The sequence below is a fragment of the Mesoplodon mirus genome (genome assembly GCF_964341445.2).
Source record: "Mesoplodon mirus genome assembly, chromosome: 2".
NCBI classification, from domain to species: domain Eukaryota; kingdom Metazoa; phylum Chordata; class Mammalia; order Artiodactyla; family Ziphiidae; genus Mesoplodon; species Mesoplodon mirus.
This window is the reverse complement of record NC_138977.1, coordinates 31589693-31609689: the sequence shown is the minus strand read 5'-3', so window position 1 is coordinate 31609689 and position 19997 is coordinate 31589693. Positions and strand designations below refer to the sequence as shown.

The 19997-nt window shown below is 47.5% G+C and overlaps 1 protein-coding gene across 9 annotated transcripts in view; it reads left to right on the top strand.

Annotated features, from left to right (window-relative positions):
• FNIP2 (folliculin interacting protein 2) overlaps positions 1–19997 on the top strand; it is a 121323-nt gene that overhangs the window by 25304 nt on the left and 76022 nt on the right. For 3 of the 9 annotated variants that reach the window (XR_014292039.1, XR_014292040.1, XR_014292041.1), the window contains exon 1: positions 11111–11301. The exons of 2 other annotated variants lie outside the window; for them this stretch is intronic. Coding sequence is in view for 4 of the 7 variants with exons in the window: in XM_082605870.1 (XP_082461996.1) it covers positions 11141–11301 (161 nt within the window). In the remaining 3 variants the exon portion in view is untranslated. Of the gene's footprint in view, positions 1–11110; positions 11302–15636; positions 15669–19997 lie in introns of those variants that run through there. 4 more of the 9 variants (XM_082605870.1, XM_082605867.1, XM_082605865.1 and 1 more) reach the window with 4 other exon arrangements.

Sequence of the window (19997 nt, the reverse complement as noted above, 5' to 3'; positions counted from 1 at the left end):
TTGGAGCATCTTCAGGAGAACGGTCCTTGTGGGGAGCGTTTACAGGATAGATGGCCCTGGGTTTGGGTCCTGGAAGAACCCGGAGGCTTTGGCTTGGAGAGTTAGGCACACAGGGTGTTTTAGGGGGGCAGTCGGGGTGGTGGAAGGGACCCAGGAGCTGGAAAAGGAACTGATCCGTGGAAGAAAGAGTGCCTTATGTTCGCTCGAAAGCTAATGATTTCGTAGATTCACTTCCCAACTGTTGCACTAATTTGTTCTAGAGCTTATCGTTCCCGAGGGGCTCTGCAGTGAGTTTGCTTTGGAAGGCTTAATCGCCTGCAGCTTCCAGAGACTTGGCCCTGTTTGAGGAGGCGGGTGGGAGGCGACTGACTGTCTCGGATAAAATTATGATTTGCCAGATGTCACTGTGGCCGAAGTTATTTCTCTTGGCTTCGTGTTGTATAAATGCAGTGCAGTCATCCGTGAGCTTAGCCACTCAGACAGGACAGTGAGTGCTTTTGGATGGGTGTGTAGAAAGTAGGACGCACCACGTCTGTCTGAGCAGTACGGTTTCTCGGGGGGGGGGCGCTTTCGGACGCTCACAGCAAGCAGCCTTATCCACCTTCCTGGCAGGCAGAGTGAGTTTCATCATCACCATCTATTTCCAGTTGAGGAGACTGAGGCTCCGAGTCCCGTGGCCCCTGAGTGATGGGGCCGGAGCCGGACACAGCCCTGTGCCCCACAGACTGCGGTCCTTCCCCTCATGTGACACCCACCAATCGTGATGGCCATCGGGCTGCTGGGCCTCCTGGTCCCCAGCCTCATCATGAGGAACTGAGTCAGGAGGAGCATGTCTGCTGATCCAGAGCTCATGCCCTTTCCCAGCTCTCTCTGCTCGTAACTGACTTCTGTCGGCTCCTAAGCAGCCCTCTCAGTCCCTGTGGCTGGGAGAGCTCTCAGAGCGCTTGGGGACTCTGGTGCATTTAATTTGCCAGTGATAGACTTAACATGAGAAGCTTTTCATTTTAGTTAGCTCTGTTACGGTGGTATTGCTGTTGCGGCTCTGTTAAACCAGACCGGAGAAGAACAGGCAAGAAGCACCTGCTATCACTAACTTTACTCTTAACCTAACCTCTAGTAGCGTTCCTTGAATTACTCCCATTACCTTTATTCTGCCGTGTATGTCGACTGTTCCATTGACTGGATTTGTAGCCGGCCAAGCATGGGAGGGATGCCAGCAAGAAAGCTGTTGCAATAGTCCTGGCGGACCCGGGGCTCGGACGAGGTGTAGCCGGGGAGGTGATGCGGCTGCCCTGTCTCCATGGTTGGGGGGTGAGGGGGGGACGTCAGGAGGAGGCCAGGAGCTCCACGTGCGCCACGTAAGGCTCCCTCCCTCCCTAGCTTCCATATCACCAGTGGGGAGGGGAGAGCGGGCCTGGGTACTCTGGGTACTTCTAGGAAGACCCTCTCTCCCCCTTCCACCCCCCAGGACACGGATGGCCCCGTCACACCATCGCACACCTGCTTCGAGACTGTTCCCACACTCATTCCACTTTCCTCTGTGTCGTCAGCATCCTGAATGGGGCCTGGCGCATCAGCTTCTGAAAGGGTGAATGGATGGAGCCCTCGTCTTTAGATAGCATGTTTCCAAGGCAAGGTCACAAATTATTCTGCAAAACCAATGAGATTATCTTTATAAATTGTAGAAGAGCGTCAATTGCTTTTTATTTTTTTTAAATCTTATTTGGCGGTTCATTTCATTACAGCACGGTTTAATTGATAGCTCCTAGTAATTCCAAAATTATCCCAATGGCTATAGTAGTTAGAATAATACTACTTGTTGTTGGTGTGATACCATTAACAGTAATTTGATTGAATTCTTTATTCCTCTATGAGATAAATAGCTGTATCCCCATGTTATAAATGTTTTAAAAAAATTATAAATGCTTCAAAGCGTTTTTTAAAATGTTATAAATGTAAGAGAGAGTGGGCGGGGGGAAAGTCCTTTTCACAACAGAATTCTTCTCCAGGGAGATCAGAGCCCAGTCCAGTGTGGGACACAGGCGTGTAGTTTACCTGAATAGCACGAGGCCTGTGAGGGGCTCCAGAACGATTGGAGGGCTTACTGCAGGGGGGTCTGTGTGCTCAGCCAAGGGGGCTGGAGCTTCGGCTGTGCCCTGGGGGTGTGAGCTGCCGTGTCTCAATACGGACAGCACCTTAGGACATGCCTTTGCCCGTACAGCAATGCGTTGTACCCTGAGCAATCCAGCATCTGCTTCAAAGCATCAACGGAAAAGTTTAATGATGTTATAGCTATATGTTCAACGGAAGAGAGATGGAGATAGATAGGGAGCCCCTTCCTAGGTATTTCTCGAAACTTACTTCTCGTGAGTTACACAGTTTGGGTGAGAATTAAGGCAGTTTTGAAAGGAGAGATGGGACCCCTGAAAACTGGCCGTCCTGCAGAGCTGCTTGAGGTTTAATAAGTCGAATGAGGCGCTGTGCTGGACAGGACTTGACTCTGTCACCGTGTGCCCCGGTCACATGCTTTGCAGAGGGTGATTCCTGGGCCGACGCCCCAGCCCTGGAGCTCAGCCCCGAACCTCTTCCCCGACCCGGACCGCTGACACTTTGCTCAGGTCCACACGCTAGTGGCAGCCTAGCCCGAAGTCAGAGTTAAACTTTAAAAGTTATGTAATCTGTTGTCGCCAGTATGTTTCTAACTTCTAGAAGTCTTAAAAGTAATCCTGATTGTTGTTAATTTCTGAGAAACGGGGGTGGGGGGGTGGCGGGCCGGGATGTAAAAGTCATAGGGAGGGAGGGTTGTAGATCGAGGTCTGATACTGGGCCTAAAAAAAGTGATGAAAGCTTTTCTCTTAATTGCTGGTTATCTGGCTGACTCCAGAAAGACTGAATCACTTCACTGGGTTGGCAAAACAAGCAATGCTCCTTCTTGCGGGTGGAGAGTGTTACCCCAGAGAGCCTTCTGACCTGGCCTTAGCGAGCCTGGCTGCCGTCTCTCTTGCTGTTAAAGTTTAGGTATGAAGCAGTTAGAGCCCCAGTTACACTGTGATCCTCCTCCTCAGAGCCACCTTTTCACTTAACAAGGTTGGGGACCTCCTGGAGTCTCACCTTTCCTTTCCTTGTGTGCAGCTTAAAAAACCTCTCTTTGGGGCTTTCCTGGTGGCGCAGTGGTTGAGAGTCCGCCTGCCGATGCAGGGGACACGGGTTCGTGCCCCGGTCCGGGAAGATCCCACATGCCGCGGAGCGGCTGGGCCCGTGAGCCATGGCCACTGAGCCTGCGCGTCCGGAGCCTGTGCTCCGCAACAGGAGAGGCCACAACAGTGAGAGGCTTGCGTACCGCAAAAAAAAAAAAAAAAAAAAAATCCTCTCGTTGTTAATGCACGTTGTGCTGCTGCTAGGTATTAAGCTGGGTCTCCAAATAAAGGGAAATTGGGGAGTTTTGTTTTTGGTTAGGTGTTTTAAAAGAGTCTATAGCTGCAGCTCTCTACCTTTGCTGGCTTATGTAAGTATTAATGATAGCAATCACACGGAAGGAAAAGCTGTGTGAGTAGTATAGCAGTCTCATAGTGCACGTGCTTTGCTTTTCCTTCCAGCCATCTGAAATTGTTTTGACTCTGACAATTTCCTTACAATAAAGCCCTCAGAATTGTTATAGAACAGAGAAGTGAAGTGATCATTACTGGTTTGGCAGCAAGAGTTTAAAAACGTGAAGTCGTTTTCCCCATAGTTTGAAGTAATGCATAGCTATTCTTGAAAAATGGAAAATGGAGAATTGTAACAGGAAAAGCATTCTGAGTCTCTCTGCGCACAGCCATTCTGATGTTTCTTTTTAGTTCCTTTTTCTGCATTTGGTTTTCTGAACTCACGCTAGTTATCAAAGTGCCTCCACCATTTTGTGTTGTATCCTGTTCTTTTTATTCGGCTTTGTAACATAAGAATTTTTCTGTGTTTCACCGATTTCATGAAGGCGTGACACATGCATTCATTCTTTCAGTGGCTGAGAGCCTTTTCCATGCTGGGTGCTGCGTGCTCTGTCCTCAGAGTCCGGGGATACGGGAGTGGGAATAATCTGGATCATGATTGGGACTGCACAGAACTGTGAACTTTCAAGTAACTTTTATCTGAATCTGAAAGCTCAGTTCTCTCTCAGCTGCTTCCTCATTTTATTTTTTTTTTTTTTTTTTTTTTTTTTTTTTTTTTTTTTTTGCTGTACGCGGGCCTCTCACTGCTGTGGCCTCTCCCGTTGCGGAGCACAGGCTCCGGACACACAGGCTCCGCGGCCATGGCTCGCGGGCCCAGCCGCTCCGCGGCATGTGGGATCTTCCGGGATCGGGGCACGAACCCGTGTCCCCTGCATCGGCAGGCGGACTCTCAACCACTGCGCCACCAGGGAAGCCCTGCTTCCTCATTTTAAATCAAAGCAGTCATATTGGTTGATTTTATCGTCCATTCCATCTAACTTGGTATGGATCAAAGACCCTCTGTTTAGGAGTCCGAGCCTCAGCTGGGTAGGTCGGGAGAGGAGGGCGGAGCAGTGCCCGGGAGGGGAGCTCCTGCGTGGGGACTGTTCTCGGGGCAGGGTTCATTGCCGGCGAGGTGTCCCATGAGAGGCTTGGTCGCCGCAGTGCACGGACCGGGACTGAGTTAGTGAGAATCTGGACATGTCGGGCCGGGGTCAGAGCTGGAGGAGAGAGACTCGGACATGACTGTCGAGGCAGGGACATCCAGCCTCCTCCTGGATGGAGGAGGGGACATCTGCCCCTGAGGACCGAGGACCGAGGCGGGGTGGGGGGAGGCATGGCTCCCCTGTCACTGGCGAGGGTGCCCCGAGTCCCGGCTTGCCCAGACCACGGCAGATGGCGCCTTGGCCCATCTGCTGCAGAAATCAGTGCCGCTCACTCCCTGTGACCGGCGAGCCAGCGGGTTGTCACTGCCCACGTGGCTGGCTGCACGCTGCCGGGCTTCCCGAGCGCGAGCTTGTCCGGTGGGCTTCCGCAGGTCCGGTGGGCGCCGCACACTGACTGCTGTCCTGAGGGTGGGCCGAGGCTTAAGCAGCCACGTCCTGGCAGATGTGGTCTTCGTCCCGCATCTGTCTGCAAGCCCGTTCCCCGAAAGCATGCTGCCTCCCCCTGCCTGAGTCCATATCTCTAGCCCAGCAGGAGGCCTTCTTTTTTCAAATTTGATACCTTTATTAATTTAATTAACTTACTGCTTCATTGAAGTGTCGGTGATTTACAATGTTGTGTTAGTCTCAGGTGTACAGCAAAGTGATTCACTTATACATACGTATATGTATTCATTTTCAGATTCTTTTCCCTTATAGGTCATTAGAAAATATTGACTGTAGTTCCCTCTGCTATTCAGTAGGTCCTCGTTGTTTATTTTATATGTAGTAATGTGTATCTATTAATCCCAAACTTAATTTATCCCTCCCCCTCCCACTTTCCCCTTTGGTAACCATAAGTTTGTCCTCTATGTCTGTGAGTCTGTTTCTGTTTCGTAGACAAGTTCGTTTGTGTCATGTTTTAGATTCCACATATAAGTGATATCATATAATATTTGTCTTTGATTTACTTCACTTTGTATTATAATCTCTAGGTCCATCCATGTCGCTGTAAATGGCATTATTTCATTCTTTTTTTATGGCTGAGTAATATTCCATTGTATAAATGTGCCACATCTTCTTTATCCATTCATCTGTCGATGGACACTTAGGTTGCTTCCATGTCCTGGCTATTGTAAACAGTGCTGCAGTGAACACTGGGGTGCATGTGTCTTTTCGAATTACGGTTTTCTCCGGATATATAAGCCCAGGATTGGGATTGCTGGATCATATGGTAGCTCTATTTTTAGTTTTTTAAGGAACCTCCATACTGTTCTCCGTAGTGGCTGCACCAGTATACATTCCCACCAGCAGTGCAAGAGGGTTCCCTTTTCTCTACACCCTCTCCAGCATTTGTTGTTTGTAGGTTTTCTGATGATGCCCGTTCTGACCGGTGCGAAGTGTTACCTCCTGGTGGTTTTGATTTGCATCTCTCTGATGATTAGTGACGCTGAGCGTCCTTTCATGTGTTTGTTGGAGGCGTGTTTTTAACTTCATACTGAACGAGAATATACAGACAGGAAATGTACGTATTCTGATGGCTGCATGCTCACAGCAGCAGTGCCCAGACCAAGAAAGAGTTTACGAGCATTCTGTAACTTCCTTGGTGTCTCCTGCTGGGGACCGCGCTTCGAGAGCCACTGGTAGGAGGGCTTGCTCTCAGTCGTTCCTGGGTGTGGGAAAGGCATTAGGGAGGGAGGGGATGAGCCCGTCAGAGGGTCCGCCGCCGCGGCTGTGGGTCCTGAACCCTGCCCGCCACCCCTCCTCTCCGTTTATGCTTCCCTTCTTTGCATCAAGGTAGTGTGAGGAGGCAGAGGGAGAGTCATTGGACAATACTGATGAGACTGGACTTTTGGGGGCACTGTGTTAGGCCTTCGTCTTTTCTCTCTGCAAACCCACGTGTCAGCTGTGGTTTTTCAGTTGATTTTTCTTTGCACACAGTGATCACTGTTTTTTGTCACCTGAAGGGTGACACTTTAATTCTCCCAACTCTAAGTCAGGGATGGGGATGGAGTCGTCCTTAGCCGCCACATCTTGGGGGCTGGAGGTGGCCCCGGAGCGCCACGCTGTAAGGACTGGAGAGAGATCCTGGCTTGGACCGGGATCTTGAGTGCCAGGAACCTGCCTCGTGTGGTCTAAATGGCACTTCTGATCTTCTCCGGGACCATTCGGTCCAGTCCTGGGCTGTGAGGTTGGAAGCGTAGCAGATGCAGCTCACAGACATGAACCAGGAGCCTGCCTTCTGCACACCTGGCCCGTGGGTTCACACTGCTATGCTGCTCCATCCTCCCTTCCAGCCTGTGACACAGCTCGCCCGTCGGGGGGGTGTCCGTGAGGGCGGCAGCTGCTCCAGCCGGTGTGCAGAGCTGCAGGTGGGCTGCCGGGGCCAGCGGGCGGGGACCCTTCTCCCAGCGTGAGCCCGGCTGAGCTGCGTGGGGAGATGGAGAGCTTGACCATGAGGAGGGGCCGCGATAAATGGTCGCGTGCATGTTACCCTCTGTGGACAAGCAGGGGATCCAGCGTGGTAACGAGCGATGGAGCCCGTAGGAGAGGAGGATTCCATTTCGGGAAAGAGAAGAAGGAGGTCACGGGAGGCGGGGTCAAGGTTGAACAGGATGTCACCTTTCTCTCACCTACTCCATGCCCTGCTCTCGTGTCTCAGAAGAGTGGATATGACAGTATCGTTATTACTTGTTTTTCCATTTACTGAAGAAAGTTTAAAGCTCCCACTTAAATGTAAAGAAGTTTAGAGCCATATTGTGGCATCCCCTTTGAGTACAGTGGTAGTGGTTTTGATGTACATCTCTACTTTATTACATACAATCAGATTTTGGACTGTGGAATTAGGGTTCTTAAGGGGGAAACATTAAATGGAAACGTTAACTGGTAAAATAGCACGAGTCACGTTGATCGGAGTGAACGCAAGATGTTAAAGCTTCTAAAGGAACTTTTGCTGCGCTAAGAAAGAGAGAGAGAGGGAGAGTTTGAGCGCAAGCGGCGCCCTCTGGTCAGAATACACTGTCAAGAGGCAGGCAGCTTTTTGTGGCTGGATTCATGCCCTAGTTTTAATGTAAATACTCAGTGGTGCTAACCCAATTAAAAGGTCATGTGTGAGACCTGCACAGAGGGAACTGGTCTTGAGACCCAGTTTTTATCCTCAAAGGATGTATGATCTGGGTAGGATCACAAGATGCATACACTTCTCTACTGCCAAGCAGTTATGTGTTAAGTGTTAAAAGTGTGTTTTTAGAAGATCACGGCAGAATTCAAGCCCGGGACGTCTTCACAGGGAAGCTGGGATGTTCTCTGGGGAAGTGGTTCTCCAGCAGGTGCTTCCCAGGCCAGGAGTGGCAGCTCCTGGGAACTAGTTAGAACCGTGTTCTCAGATTCCACCCCGGATCTGCTGAATTGGAAACCAGGGGTGGGGTCGGCCCAGCACTGGGCATTTAGGAGCCTGTGAAGTTTGAGCACCACCTACGAGGGAAATGGAGGCTAAAGCTGTGCTGGCTGAAGTTAGGGAGAAACACCGATGAAGAAAGGAAAAGCACCGGTCACTGAAACACAGCTTAATTCTCGATACAAAGACTACAGGGGACCATCCTGATTCCTTCTCTTGCTCATCCTTGCGTGTTAGTTGAAGGCTGAGTTTGGGTTAGAGTTTCCCATGCCAGTCAGCTCAGTTTCTGTTTAAGGGGATTCTTTCCCAATGCAGTTCCATCCTTACTTCATCCAAATGTCCTTTGTAACCATGTTGTCATTTTCTTACTATTCTTGTCATTTAAAAGTGTTCGCATTGTCTGGATAGGGGATACAATTGCATTTTTATAACAGTGTTTGAAGCCTTGGGAAGATGTAAAATGTTAGAATGATTGAACCAGCTTTGCGGCTAAGTAATTGGGTGTAGGAAGGTGTATGTCCAGAATACATATTTAGAAAGGGTTTATGTCCTTTCATCAGGGCCTGGATAAATAAGTTTTAGAGACTGAAGTTTAATAAGTGAATTTGTTTTCTTACACATAGAAAGTGGGATGTGTTCCCCCAGTGTTTCCTTTACAGATTTTATAGAATCTAGCTACTTGGGCATTTTTAAAGGCCCTGCCCCATCAGCATGGAACGATGCTTTCATTTCTGCCGTGATTTTAGACAAGGCAAGCCAGACCCTGGTGAGCTGGAGGCATCCGCCTGGGGCCTTGCTTGGGCCGTCTGTCAGGTGGGCGTGATGGTGCAGGGGCTTCCTTCTGGCCTCTGCTTGCTGGGCTGCCTGGGCCGAGGTGGACAGGTTAGAGCTGCTTAGGTGCTCTCTGGTCCTCTTGTGAAAAAGCGAGAGTGGTTTTCCAGACAGTTCAGAGGAAGATAAGAGGAACCCGTGAGCTCACCGTGGCCGCTGAAATTAAACCTTGAGCTCCAAATGTGTTGTTCCCTCCCTGGAGAAATGGATTCACTTTCTCCTAACCTGGTCCTGTCTGTCATTTGACCCTGTGCCGCAGAGGAACTGGTCACCATCGTAGGTGTGTTGCAGCCTTTCTCTCTCACAGGAGGGTGTAGTTAAGATCTTCTGTGGGATTGTTACAGAGGAACTTTAGGATCCCATGTACAATAAAGTCTTCAGGTAACTGAGGCTTCTGCCACAAGACCGTTAGACCTCATCACGCTTGCAGAGTGAAATATATGCGGCTGCCGTGTGTCGATGCACTTAAAAGCCCTCTGAAGCCTGTCGATGAAAAATTAATCAATAGTCGATCTAAGAAAGAAATAGAAAATTTTACTCGAGCCAACCTGAGGATTATAACCCGGGAGACGGTCTCTCAGAAAGCTGTGAGGACCGCCCCGCCCGTTAGAGGTCACGGCACAGTTAGATACATTTGTGAGACAAAGGGTTACATGTCAGATGATGTATGGACAGTTTACACAACCCAGATCTGCACGCAGAGTTAGTAGAGTGTCATCCAGACCCTGTACAGGATTAAGAAGGAATGTAGTCTCCTAAGGAGGTGTGGTCAATGCAGACACACGGCGCATGCTGGCGGGGAGCAAGGAGGCCCACACGGGCAGAGGAACATTTTATGTTTAAATTTTCCTTGTCTTGCCATGAAGTATGGATTTTATTTCCTCAAACTAAAGACCCAGCTGAGGGCTCATCAGATTTTAGAGCTCTGTTAATATTCAGCCAGATTCCAGGATGACAAGAGGAAAACAAGTTGGGACAGTCCCTTGTAGTTTTTTGTATCAAGACTTGACCTATGTTTTAAGGACCAGTGCTTTTTATTTCTTCTAAAAGAAAAATTATTTTTTCCATGAATTCACAATACTATGGAAAAATCATATTGATATGTATGATATATCAATATATGTCATATAAAATGTGTAAAATATAAATGTGTATCATAAAATAGCATATATATCAAAATATAACAAAAATGTAAAATATGTATCATTAAAATCATATGGAAATATATATCATAAATGCATAAAATATAAGTATATATCATATAAAATATATTGCTTAAAATACAACAAAAATATAAAATATGTATCATATAAAATACTGAAGTATGTGATATATCAGTATATATCAATATATCACAGATATATCATGTTGATGTATAATACCATAGTATTGTTCTCCTTTTACAGATGAAGTATATTCATGTCAGAAGTCAAAACTGAACTGCTTTTGTTCTGGGGTTCTGCTAGTTCAGGGCTCTCTCAGCTTGAATATGCTTAGGAATTAAGAATCCAGTGCAAGAGTTGTGAGGGTTTATGGCTTCTCGGCTTATTATTGCTTTTCTTGCATAAATAAATTAAATTCTGTACTGGTATTAAAGCCAGGATGCGTCCCTGCCCACCCGCCTCCATGTCACCCCCTGTGCATTAAGCCCTACGTCCGTCTGCTGAGGGTAACCATCTCTCTCCTGTGCTCTGGGTCGTTTTGCAAGGTTGCAGAGTAGGACCTGTCAGCTGACACTTGGTCACAGGAGAGCCATTCACAGGGTGGTGGCCAGTGTCAGAACAACCTTGCAGCTGAAGGCGAGTCACTGCATTTCGCTCACAGCCCTGTGAGCCATATTCAGAGGTCTTGTGATGAATTAATTGGCTACTACGTCATCCCCAGCAGGGCCACAGATGGAGTGAGTAAGTCCGAGCTGCTCAGCCGGTTGAGTGTTTTTGTCTTTTGTAACCGGAGCACAAACCCAGGAACAGAAGTAGGAAGTGGGACTTGGACTTGTCAGATTGTAATGGCTTTGCTGAGAGCATGTTTTACAGTGTGAGGGATGCGTCTGACTTCCCAAATCATCGGAGGGCTTAATTTACGTAACAAGTGAATGTTCCTGTTTTGTTTTTGTTTTTTGTAACTTCTGGAAGAGGAAATTAGTAGGCTGCAGCCGGGGAGCTTGTGTCACCTCCCGCATCTGTACGGGGAGCGCTGGGGTCATTTAGCACAGCTGGTCACCGAGGAAATCCTCCAACAACGGGACCTTCCAGGTCCAGGCGGAGAGTCAGGACCACCCAGAAGAGGGCTGGCCTGCTAGGGAGATGTGCGGCTGCTCGGCCAGGACCACAGCCCGGCCCGGGGGCCGGCGGGACGCGGCCGGGGGTGTGAGCGATGGGCAGACGCACGGGACACTTGCGCGCTCGAGGATCTGGAAGTGCGCCAGGGTGGGAAGGGACACCGATCCTCCGGAACTCGACCACAGGTTTGAAACTTCAGTTCTATCTCAGAATCTTCTGTAATTCACTGGGCACCGGGGAGATAAAAGCGTGTTGATGGGAAACTTGCGTTTGCAGACAGGCACGGGGTGGCTGGTAGGTGTGCAGACACGTCCTCCCTTTACGGAAAAAGTGGAGGATGGGCACTTCGTAATGGCTGTTTAGATTCTGCTGCCCTGTGCTTCCTCCTGACCCTTCCTTTGCCCCTGCTGGAGTCACCTGCAAGCAGTGGTGCCGCCTGTCCTGCGTGGAAGCTTGAGCAGTGCTCTTACAGGGGCTGTCGGGAAAAGGAGGTGCGGCCCCCAAGGATCAGCACTCTGACAGATGGGGTGCGGGGCCAGGGGCCTCACTTCTCAGTCTGGACGGTGCGTGGAGGGCTGGGCGTCTCCAGCTGGAGGTGGGTGGTGATGGAGCCCAGGCTTCCTCTTCTGGAAAATCCTTTCCATGGGAAGGAAGGAAGGAAGGCGCTGGGATGAACTGGGGCTCCTAATGCAGCCCATCAAAGGAATAGCATTGTACTTGCTATATTCTTTTTTTTTTCCTGATGTGCAAATAGTGGTTTATTCCAAACTCCTGCTAATTCTGTCGTACATATCTCTCAATTACTTCACCGTAAATTTAATAATACCTTTTTGGGGAAGAAAAACACGTTTTTTATCTTTGGTAATCAATAATTGCATACTTTTTTTTTTTTTCCCATATAACTTATTTATTTATTTTGGTTTCCATTCTGTACTTTTGTTGATTTTTTTATTATTTTTTTTATACAGCAGGTTCTTATTAGTTATCCATTTTATACATATTAGTGTATACATGTCAATCCCAATCTCCCAGTTCATCCCACCACCACCCCCCAGCCGCTTTCCCCCCTTGATGTCCATACGTTTGTTCTGTACATCTGTGTCTCTATTTCTGCCCTGCAGACCCGTTCATCTGTACCATTTTTCTAGGTTCCACATATGTGAGTTAATATACGATATTTGTTTTTCTCCTTCTGACTTACTTCACTCTGTGTGACAGTCTCTAGGTCCATCCACGTCGCTACAAATGACCCAATTTCGTTCCTTTTTTATGGCTGAGTAATATTCCATTATATATGTGTACCACATCTTCTTTATCCATTCGTCTGTCAATGGGCATTTAGGTTGCTTCCATGACTTGCTGTATTCTTTTAAGTTGATTATTTCATCCATTTTGGAAGAATTCATTCATTTTATTAGTAGTAGCTCTTAACTGAAACACTACTTGTAAAGAATTTTAGTGCATATCAGTGAAACAGAGAAGTCCTTTGGGAAGTGCATTTCATTCCAAAATTTTAGTTAGATAGACAGTGAGGAGGGCCAAAGAGTAAGCTCTGATTCTCGTGATTAGTGTAAAAGTAAGTTTCTAAATTTGCTTAAATGTTTCTGCTTTTTTCCTTGTAGAAGTTTTCTCAAAATTATTATGACTCGTAAACTGTTTATCCCATAAAGGTAGTTCTTGGTTGACAAATAATCAGGATATGATTTCTGTCATGTAAAAATTGTTGTATTTCTTCAATGGAAACTTAGTAAAATGGTATATAGTCCCCTGCAGGGTAAGTGCTCATAGATTGAAAATCCCGTGCCGTCCACTCAGTTACAGAGATTCATGTGAGTGTTGAGATAAGAGTTTCACTTTTTTGCTCTCTGTGTCTGTTTCTTATCTAGAAAGGATGGCTGAGTGGCAGGAGGAGCCGGTGGTGGGTTGACACTCAGTCGTCTCGAGTCTTGATCTGGATCCGACCCTGATCCCAGCTCTGCTGCCCGGAAGCCATGTAACCGTGGCGAGTCCCCTTGTTTCCTGGGTCTCACTCTCAACTGTTCAGCTGTGTAGCTTGTTCGGACTACTTCTGAAATTCTCTCCTTCTCTGAGATTGTACAGGGTAACATCAGGACCTTCTGAATTTCCTATTTCTGTTATTCAGACAATTCTAGATTCTCCAAGTAGGTATTTGGGGTTCCAGGGGTAGCACCCACATGAGAAGATGACATGCAGGGCCACACCAATTCTTACAGAACTTCTAAAGTTTTCGGTATGAACTTCTTCTCAATTTGCTATTTGGGGCAGGATTTTAATCATTTTTATGTAAACAGTACTTTTAACTTAACCAAAAGTTTTCACATCCATTAGCTCCTTTCCTTAGTTTAATTGCCTTTAGATTTACTTCTCAGATGCTGAGACATTTTTAGACTTCTGTACAGTGGTGATGTGTGTGTCATTTAGTTGGAATTCATCTCTCGTTGGACCAGTTGTCTTGGTCCCTTCCCACTTTCTCTTCCCCTTTGTACAGTCTTGAAAAGGTGTGTGTTGTGTGCAGTACTGTGCTTGGTTTCCTGAGTTTCTCTAGGACTCGGGTCGGTCTCAAGATGGAGTGAATTATCATTAGGCACTTGTGCCCTGAGGATCTGGCTCCAGGTGCTCACGAGTTGTCTGTGTGTCCAGGTCAGGTGGCAGCCAGCCAGGTGTGACTCCCAATGCCTGCTTTGCTCTTGGGTTACCTTAAATCCACAGTTTCAGGTGGTCGTCTTAGCTGAGCACACTGATAAGCAGTTTTTTCTTTTTTCTTTTTCCTTCTCTCCTCATGATTTTCCAGGTAGGCAAAGGTGAAGAGAAAGATCCCACAAACACAGTGGAGAGGTTCCAGGTACCTAACCGTGGCACGGTGTAAACCTGGCGCAGTGCAGGGCAGAGAGCGAAACGTTCGATCTTCCCACTGTGGTTCTTGTGGAATGAAACATTTCAGACCTGGGAACTTTGAACTACGATGCTGGGCTTCAAATGTAATTGCTTCCAACCTGCTTTCTTAAAGCTGCTAATAACTTGATTTTCCCAGCTTTCCCAGCAAGTTAGATACATCCGTAGGGCTGCTTATATGCGGACTCTGGGAGAATTTGCCAAGTTTATCCGTGAACTGCTGTTTATCTGATGGCAGGAGAAAATTTGACACATCTTGGCCCTGACAAGTGTACCCCACACATGCCGAAGAGGAACTGAAACAGCCCTTCAGAGTCAGTGGTGCCTGAAGTTTCACATCTTGACATTTAGATTCAGAAGAGATCCATTGTACTGCTTTACAGTCACCAGGACGGAGGAAGCAGAAGTAATGAGTGTAGATCTCTGATTTACAATTTGGATGAACTAATTTTATTGAAAAAGGTAGAGCCTTTGCTTGCTTGTGGAAGGAGCTTAAGGAGAAGACAAATACAGGAACCAGGGTGTGTTTTCCCCAGTGCACGCCTCACGGAGATAAGCTGGCTGTGATTGCACCGCTGTCTTTGTTTAGGGTCCTTAGGGTTCTGAAGATTTTAGTAAAAGGCTACTAAAGAGAGGGTAAGGCAGGCTGGGGTGGGGAGGGACGGGGGGTGTTCACTGTGCTTTCCACCTAGAAACACCGTGAAAACCTTCCTGCTTAGGAGATGGAGCTGCCGGACAGGTTGAGTGCAGGGCCCAGGCAGAGCCCCGCCCGGGCCAGCTGACAGCCCCGTTCTGGTGACCCGCTCCACAGGGGGCTGCAGACGCGGGGGCGGGGGCGGGGGGGGGGTACTTTCCCAGATGCCTGGGCCTTGCCCCACAAGTTCCCTTCCCTCCCTGCCCGCCTTCCCTTTTCACTGACTTCCTGTGCCACGAGGAGTTTTCTCTGACTCGTTAAGAGAGTCTGTTTCCACTGGTTGATGGATGGGATTTCGAGGTGTCATCTGAGGATGGGTGAATGGTTGCAGGAATGCAGTATACGTTGGTATTGCTGCAGAGCCCTGCTGCTTTAGGTTCAGAGAACATTCATCTCTGAGGCCGCATGTCTCAGGGATGAATCAGAGCAGCCTCCGTACGGGGGCTGCTGCATTGAAGCTGCCAACTGGCTGACACTCTGTCTGGCTCTTATTCTGATAAGTATCGATGACAAGCAGGGTGAAGCCCTTGTTATTTGTCACCATAGAGAATGTGTGGAGAGTGACAGAGTTCCAGGCAGAGGGCAGGTCCCTCCAGCTCTGGGGTCCACAGCCAGGCGCTGGGCGGCAGCCCAAGGCTCATCCCCAAGCTCTGCTCGGCCGGATGCACTGGCCACGACTCCTGGGCCTGCTGGTGAGTCCTGTTGTGAGTCAGGCTGGGGCTCAGCCTTATCGCTTTATTGTTACAGTAACAGAAGCTGAAAAACCGCTGAACAAGGGGAAGCAACCCTCGTGGGAGTTGGTGAGAGCGATAACCCGTGACCCGCCTGATGCTGTCATTAGACTCCCAGCCAGAACTCACCAAGGGGGACCAGCCGAGCGATTCCAGGCAATGCGCCTCCCCTTTATGGGATCCCGGGTTTATATGGAATGTTGCGCATCCAGGGGTACGTCCATCCATCAGACGTTTACGTCTTGAAGGGTTTCCTCCTCTTACTCTCTGACCTTTCTTAGTTTAGAAAGGTTAAAAAAAACCCCACAAAACACTACTCTCAGGTCTTTACAGAACAGATGTGAATTAAAATGTGGTCTTTTTTTTTTTTTCTCACTATGACATTTTCTTTCACTTTCATGCCTCACCCTCCCCAAAGGCAAACAAAAGAAAAAAATAAAAAACCAAAACCTTGGTAGAGCTAAGCTAGTTTTTCCACTTAGTGATTTTTTTAAAGAAACTCACCCCTAACATGTGAGAACATAGAATGTGGCACCAGGTTTAGGGAAAGCTCCTCTGATCTGGGGTCTTCTCTGCCTTGATCTCACGATCTCAGGCTCATCTCCCCCTGGAACTCGCTGTGTCTTCTGGGTGGTCACCTCATCTCTCTGTATTTGTTTTCTCTTCTAAAAGAAATTAAAGTGGTAGATGGGTGGGTGATCCCCAAAGATGTGTTCTTAAAAATGTAGATTCCTGAGCCTCACTTCAGATCCACCAGACCAAATTCTTGCAAGTGGAGCCCGGGAAGCTTTGTTCATCACAAACAAACCCACAGAGCCTCTGGGGTTAGGTCTAGTGAAGAGTCAGGCCTGGGACCACCAGATGGGTTGTCTGAGCCCCTCCGGCTCCAACATGCCGACTGTCTGTCGGGAACCGACAGGACCCAGGGATGTCAGACAGATGTGAGGACCTTGGCAACCGAGGAAGTCATAACTGTCTCATCTGGGGAGCAAGCCACGTGGGTATTTGAGGAAGCATATTCTCAGGAAACGGGGGGTCAGTGCAGAGCTCCTAAGGCAGGAGCATGCTTGGCATGCACCCTAAACAGTGATGCCCTAGGGATGCAGACGGTGAGTGGTCCTCCACGGGCCCATGAACGGGTGGTCGGGCCTGCAGCTGCGCACTGTGGTGTGAGAGGAAGGTGTAGGTTGCCTGCCCCCCAGCCTCTCGCCCATTGGCCTTTGCTTGAGAACAAACCTTCCTGCCGTTGAGCCTCTTTTCTTTGTATCTAACCATTGTTCTCTCCAGGCAGTGACTGCTGCCTTCGTGTGAGCTGCTTTTACCAGAGCTGATGGAGGACTACGGGAGGCTCTGCAGAGCTCGGTGCGAGGCCCCCCTCTTCCCAGGTGGGCGCGCGGGCCCCAGGGGAGGTGGCCTGCGCTTCTGCTGAACCAGGGACAGAGACCTTTGGTGGCCGCATGCAAGCTCAAGTAACGTGTCCTTGGTTCTCGTCTTCACAGGAAGTTCTCTAGCAGCCTGAATGATCTTCAGAGAATAATCCTATTGCAAACTTAAAACCAGTGCTTATTACTCAGAGTTCCTCTATTTTAAAAGTCCCCTTGACCACTGAATTTTTAAAAAAATAGACTCTATGTTTTAGAGCAGTTTTAGGTGCTCTGGGAAGTTAAGCAGAAAGGACAGAGCCCCTGCCTCCTGCCTGCCCCTCACTCACCCCTCCCCTACTGTCAGCATGTGTTACAGCTGATGGACCTGCAATTGACACATCATCATCACCCCAAACCCCGGTTTACATTTGAGGTTCACTCTTGGTGGTGTTCATTCTATGGGTCTGGACAAACGTGTCATGAAACGTACCCATCGATAGCGTGTCGTACAGAGTAGTTTCACGGCCCTAAAAATCCTCTGTGTTCTGCCTGTTCACACGTCCCCTAACCCCCCGGCAGCCCTGACCTTTTCAACTGTCTCGATAGTTTTGCCTTTCCTAGAATGTCATTTGGTTGGAATCATGCAGTTTGTAGCCTTTTCACATTGGCTTCCTTCACTGAGTCATATGCATTAAAGTCTTCTCCATGTCTTTTCATGGCTCGATAGCTCATTTCTGTTCAGCACTGAATAATGTTCTATCGTCTGGATGTACCAGTTTATTTATCCAGTCATCTACCAAAGGACATCTTGGTTGCTTCCACATTTTGGCAGTTGTGACTAAAGCTGCTGTAAACATCCATGTGCAGGGTTTTGTGTGGACATAAGTTTTATTCCTTTGGGTAAATATCAAGGAGTATGGTTCCTGAGTTGTAAGGTAAGAGCTTATATAGTTTTGTAAGAAACCACCAAACTTCCGGAGTGGCTGTACCATTTTGCGTTCCCACCAGCAGCGAGTGACAGTTCTTGTTGCTCCACATCCTCTTAGCATTTGCTGTTGTCAGTGTTCTGGATTTTGGCCACTCTAATGGGTATGTGGTAGTATCTCGTTGTTTTGATGTGTATTTCTCTAATGACATACGATGTGGAGCACCTTTTTCATGTGCTTATTTGCCATCTGTATATCTTTTGTGAGCTGTCCAGGTCTTTTGCCCATTTTTAAATTGGGTTGTTTGTTTTCTTATTGTTGAATTTTACGAGTTTTTTGTATATTATGGATACCAGTCCTTCATCAGAATTGTCTTTTGCAAATATTTTCTCCCAGTCTGAGGCTTGTCTTCTTCTTCTCTTGATGTTGTCTTTCACGGACCAGAGTTTTTAATTATCATGAGGTCCGGCATATCAGCTGTTTCTTTCATGGCGCGTGCCTTTGTGTGGTCATCACCATGCTCATGGTCATCACCATGCTCACGGTCATCTACCTATTCTCCTGTGTTATTCTAGGAGTTTTATAGTTCTGCATTTGGGGTCTGTGATCTATTTTGAGTTAAAATTTTGTAAAGGATTTAAGGTCTGTGTCGAGATTCTTTCTTTTGAGTGTGGATGTCCACTTGTTTCAGCACTGTTTGTTGAAAGACTGTCTTTTCTACAATGTGTTGCCTTTGCTCCTTTGTCAAAGGTCAGTTGAGTGTGTGTGACTCTCAGTCTGGCTCCCCTGCTCTTCTTTGTTGACCTATTTGTCTGTTCTTTCACCGGGACCACACTGGCTTGTTTACTGTGACTGTAGTAAGCCCTGAAGTTGGGTAGTATCATTCCTCTGACTCTGTTCTTCTCCTTCAATGTCCTGTTGGCTGTTCTGGGTCCTGTGCCTCCTCTCCATGTGAACTTTAGAGCCAGTTTGTCGATATACACAAAGTAACCTGTTGGGATTTTGATTGGGATTTCATTGAATCTTTAGACCAACTTGGGAAGAACTGACGCCTTGAGTCTTCCACCCATGAACATGGACTATCTCTCCATTTATTTAGTGCTCCTTTGATTTTCTTTATCAGAGTTTTGTCGTTTTCTTCATATAGGTCTTGTACATACTGTGTTAGATTTATACCTAACTATTTCTTTTGGTGGGGGGATGCTAGTATAAGAAGTATTGTGTTTTTAATTTTAAATTCCACGTGTTAATTGCCAGTATATGAAATATTTAAAAAATATTTTAACAGGTATATTTTTCAGAGCATGGCTGCATTCATGTCAGGCTAGTTGCATTCTCCTTTTTAAATGCCTCCATCTTTTTCTTTTATATTGTTACTAAACTTATTTTTAATACTTTTCGTAAGTATTTTTTCTGATTATCAAAACGGTACAATTTTGTTACAAAGCATTTGGAAAATGCAAGTAAATATAAAAATGAAAGCCTAACTTACTAGCAGTGCTATCACACAAAGTTTTACTCCTATTAATACTTCGATTTATTTCCTTGCAGTCCTTTTTGGTACATGGATGTAAGCTGCACTGTATTCACTAAACCGTGTATTGATATATATGTATTTTACATATACATGTATATATATATATATAATGCATATATATATATACATATATAATCTGCTTTCTCACTCACTATTATACCACGACATTTTCCCCATGTCAATAAAACATTTTTAAGACTTTTTTTTTTTTTTTTTTTTGCGGCACACGGGCCTCTCACTGTTGTGGCCTCTCCCGTTGTGGAGCACAGGCTCCGGACGCGCAGGCTCAGCGGCCATGGCTCACCGGCCCAGCCGCTCCGTGACATGTGGGATCTTCCCGGACCGGGGCACGAACCCGTGTTCCCCGCATTGGCAGGCAGACTCTCAACCACTGCGCCACCAGGGAAGCCCCTGAATCTTTTTACATTTCTTTGGTGCGGAAGTAAGCAAATACGAATATGTACCCTTCCTTCTTCCGCAGGAGGAGGAGTGCGTGCCCCAGGGTCTGCTCCCTCTGTGTGGACTTGGCCGTGGGACCCGGCTCTCCCCCCGGTGTCCTTCTCGGTGCACTGGGCAGGAGGGATTGAATTTGCCCCGCTCGTGTTCTCTCCAGTTGTTTCTAGTTCTCTGCTTTTAGTACACATGCTACAATCACACATTTGCGTCTGTTTAGTTCCAGAAGCGGGATCGGAGTTCCAAGATTAACGATACTGGTG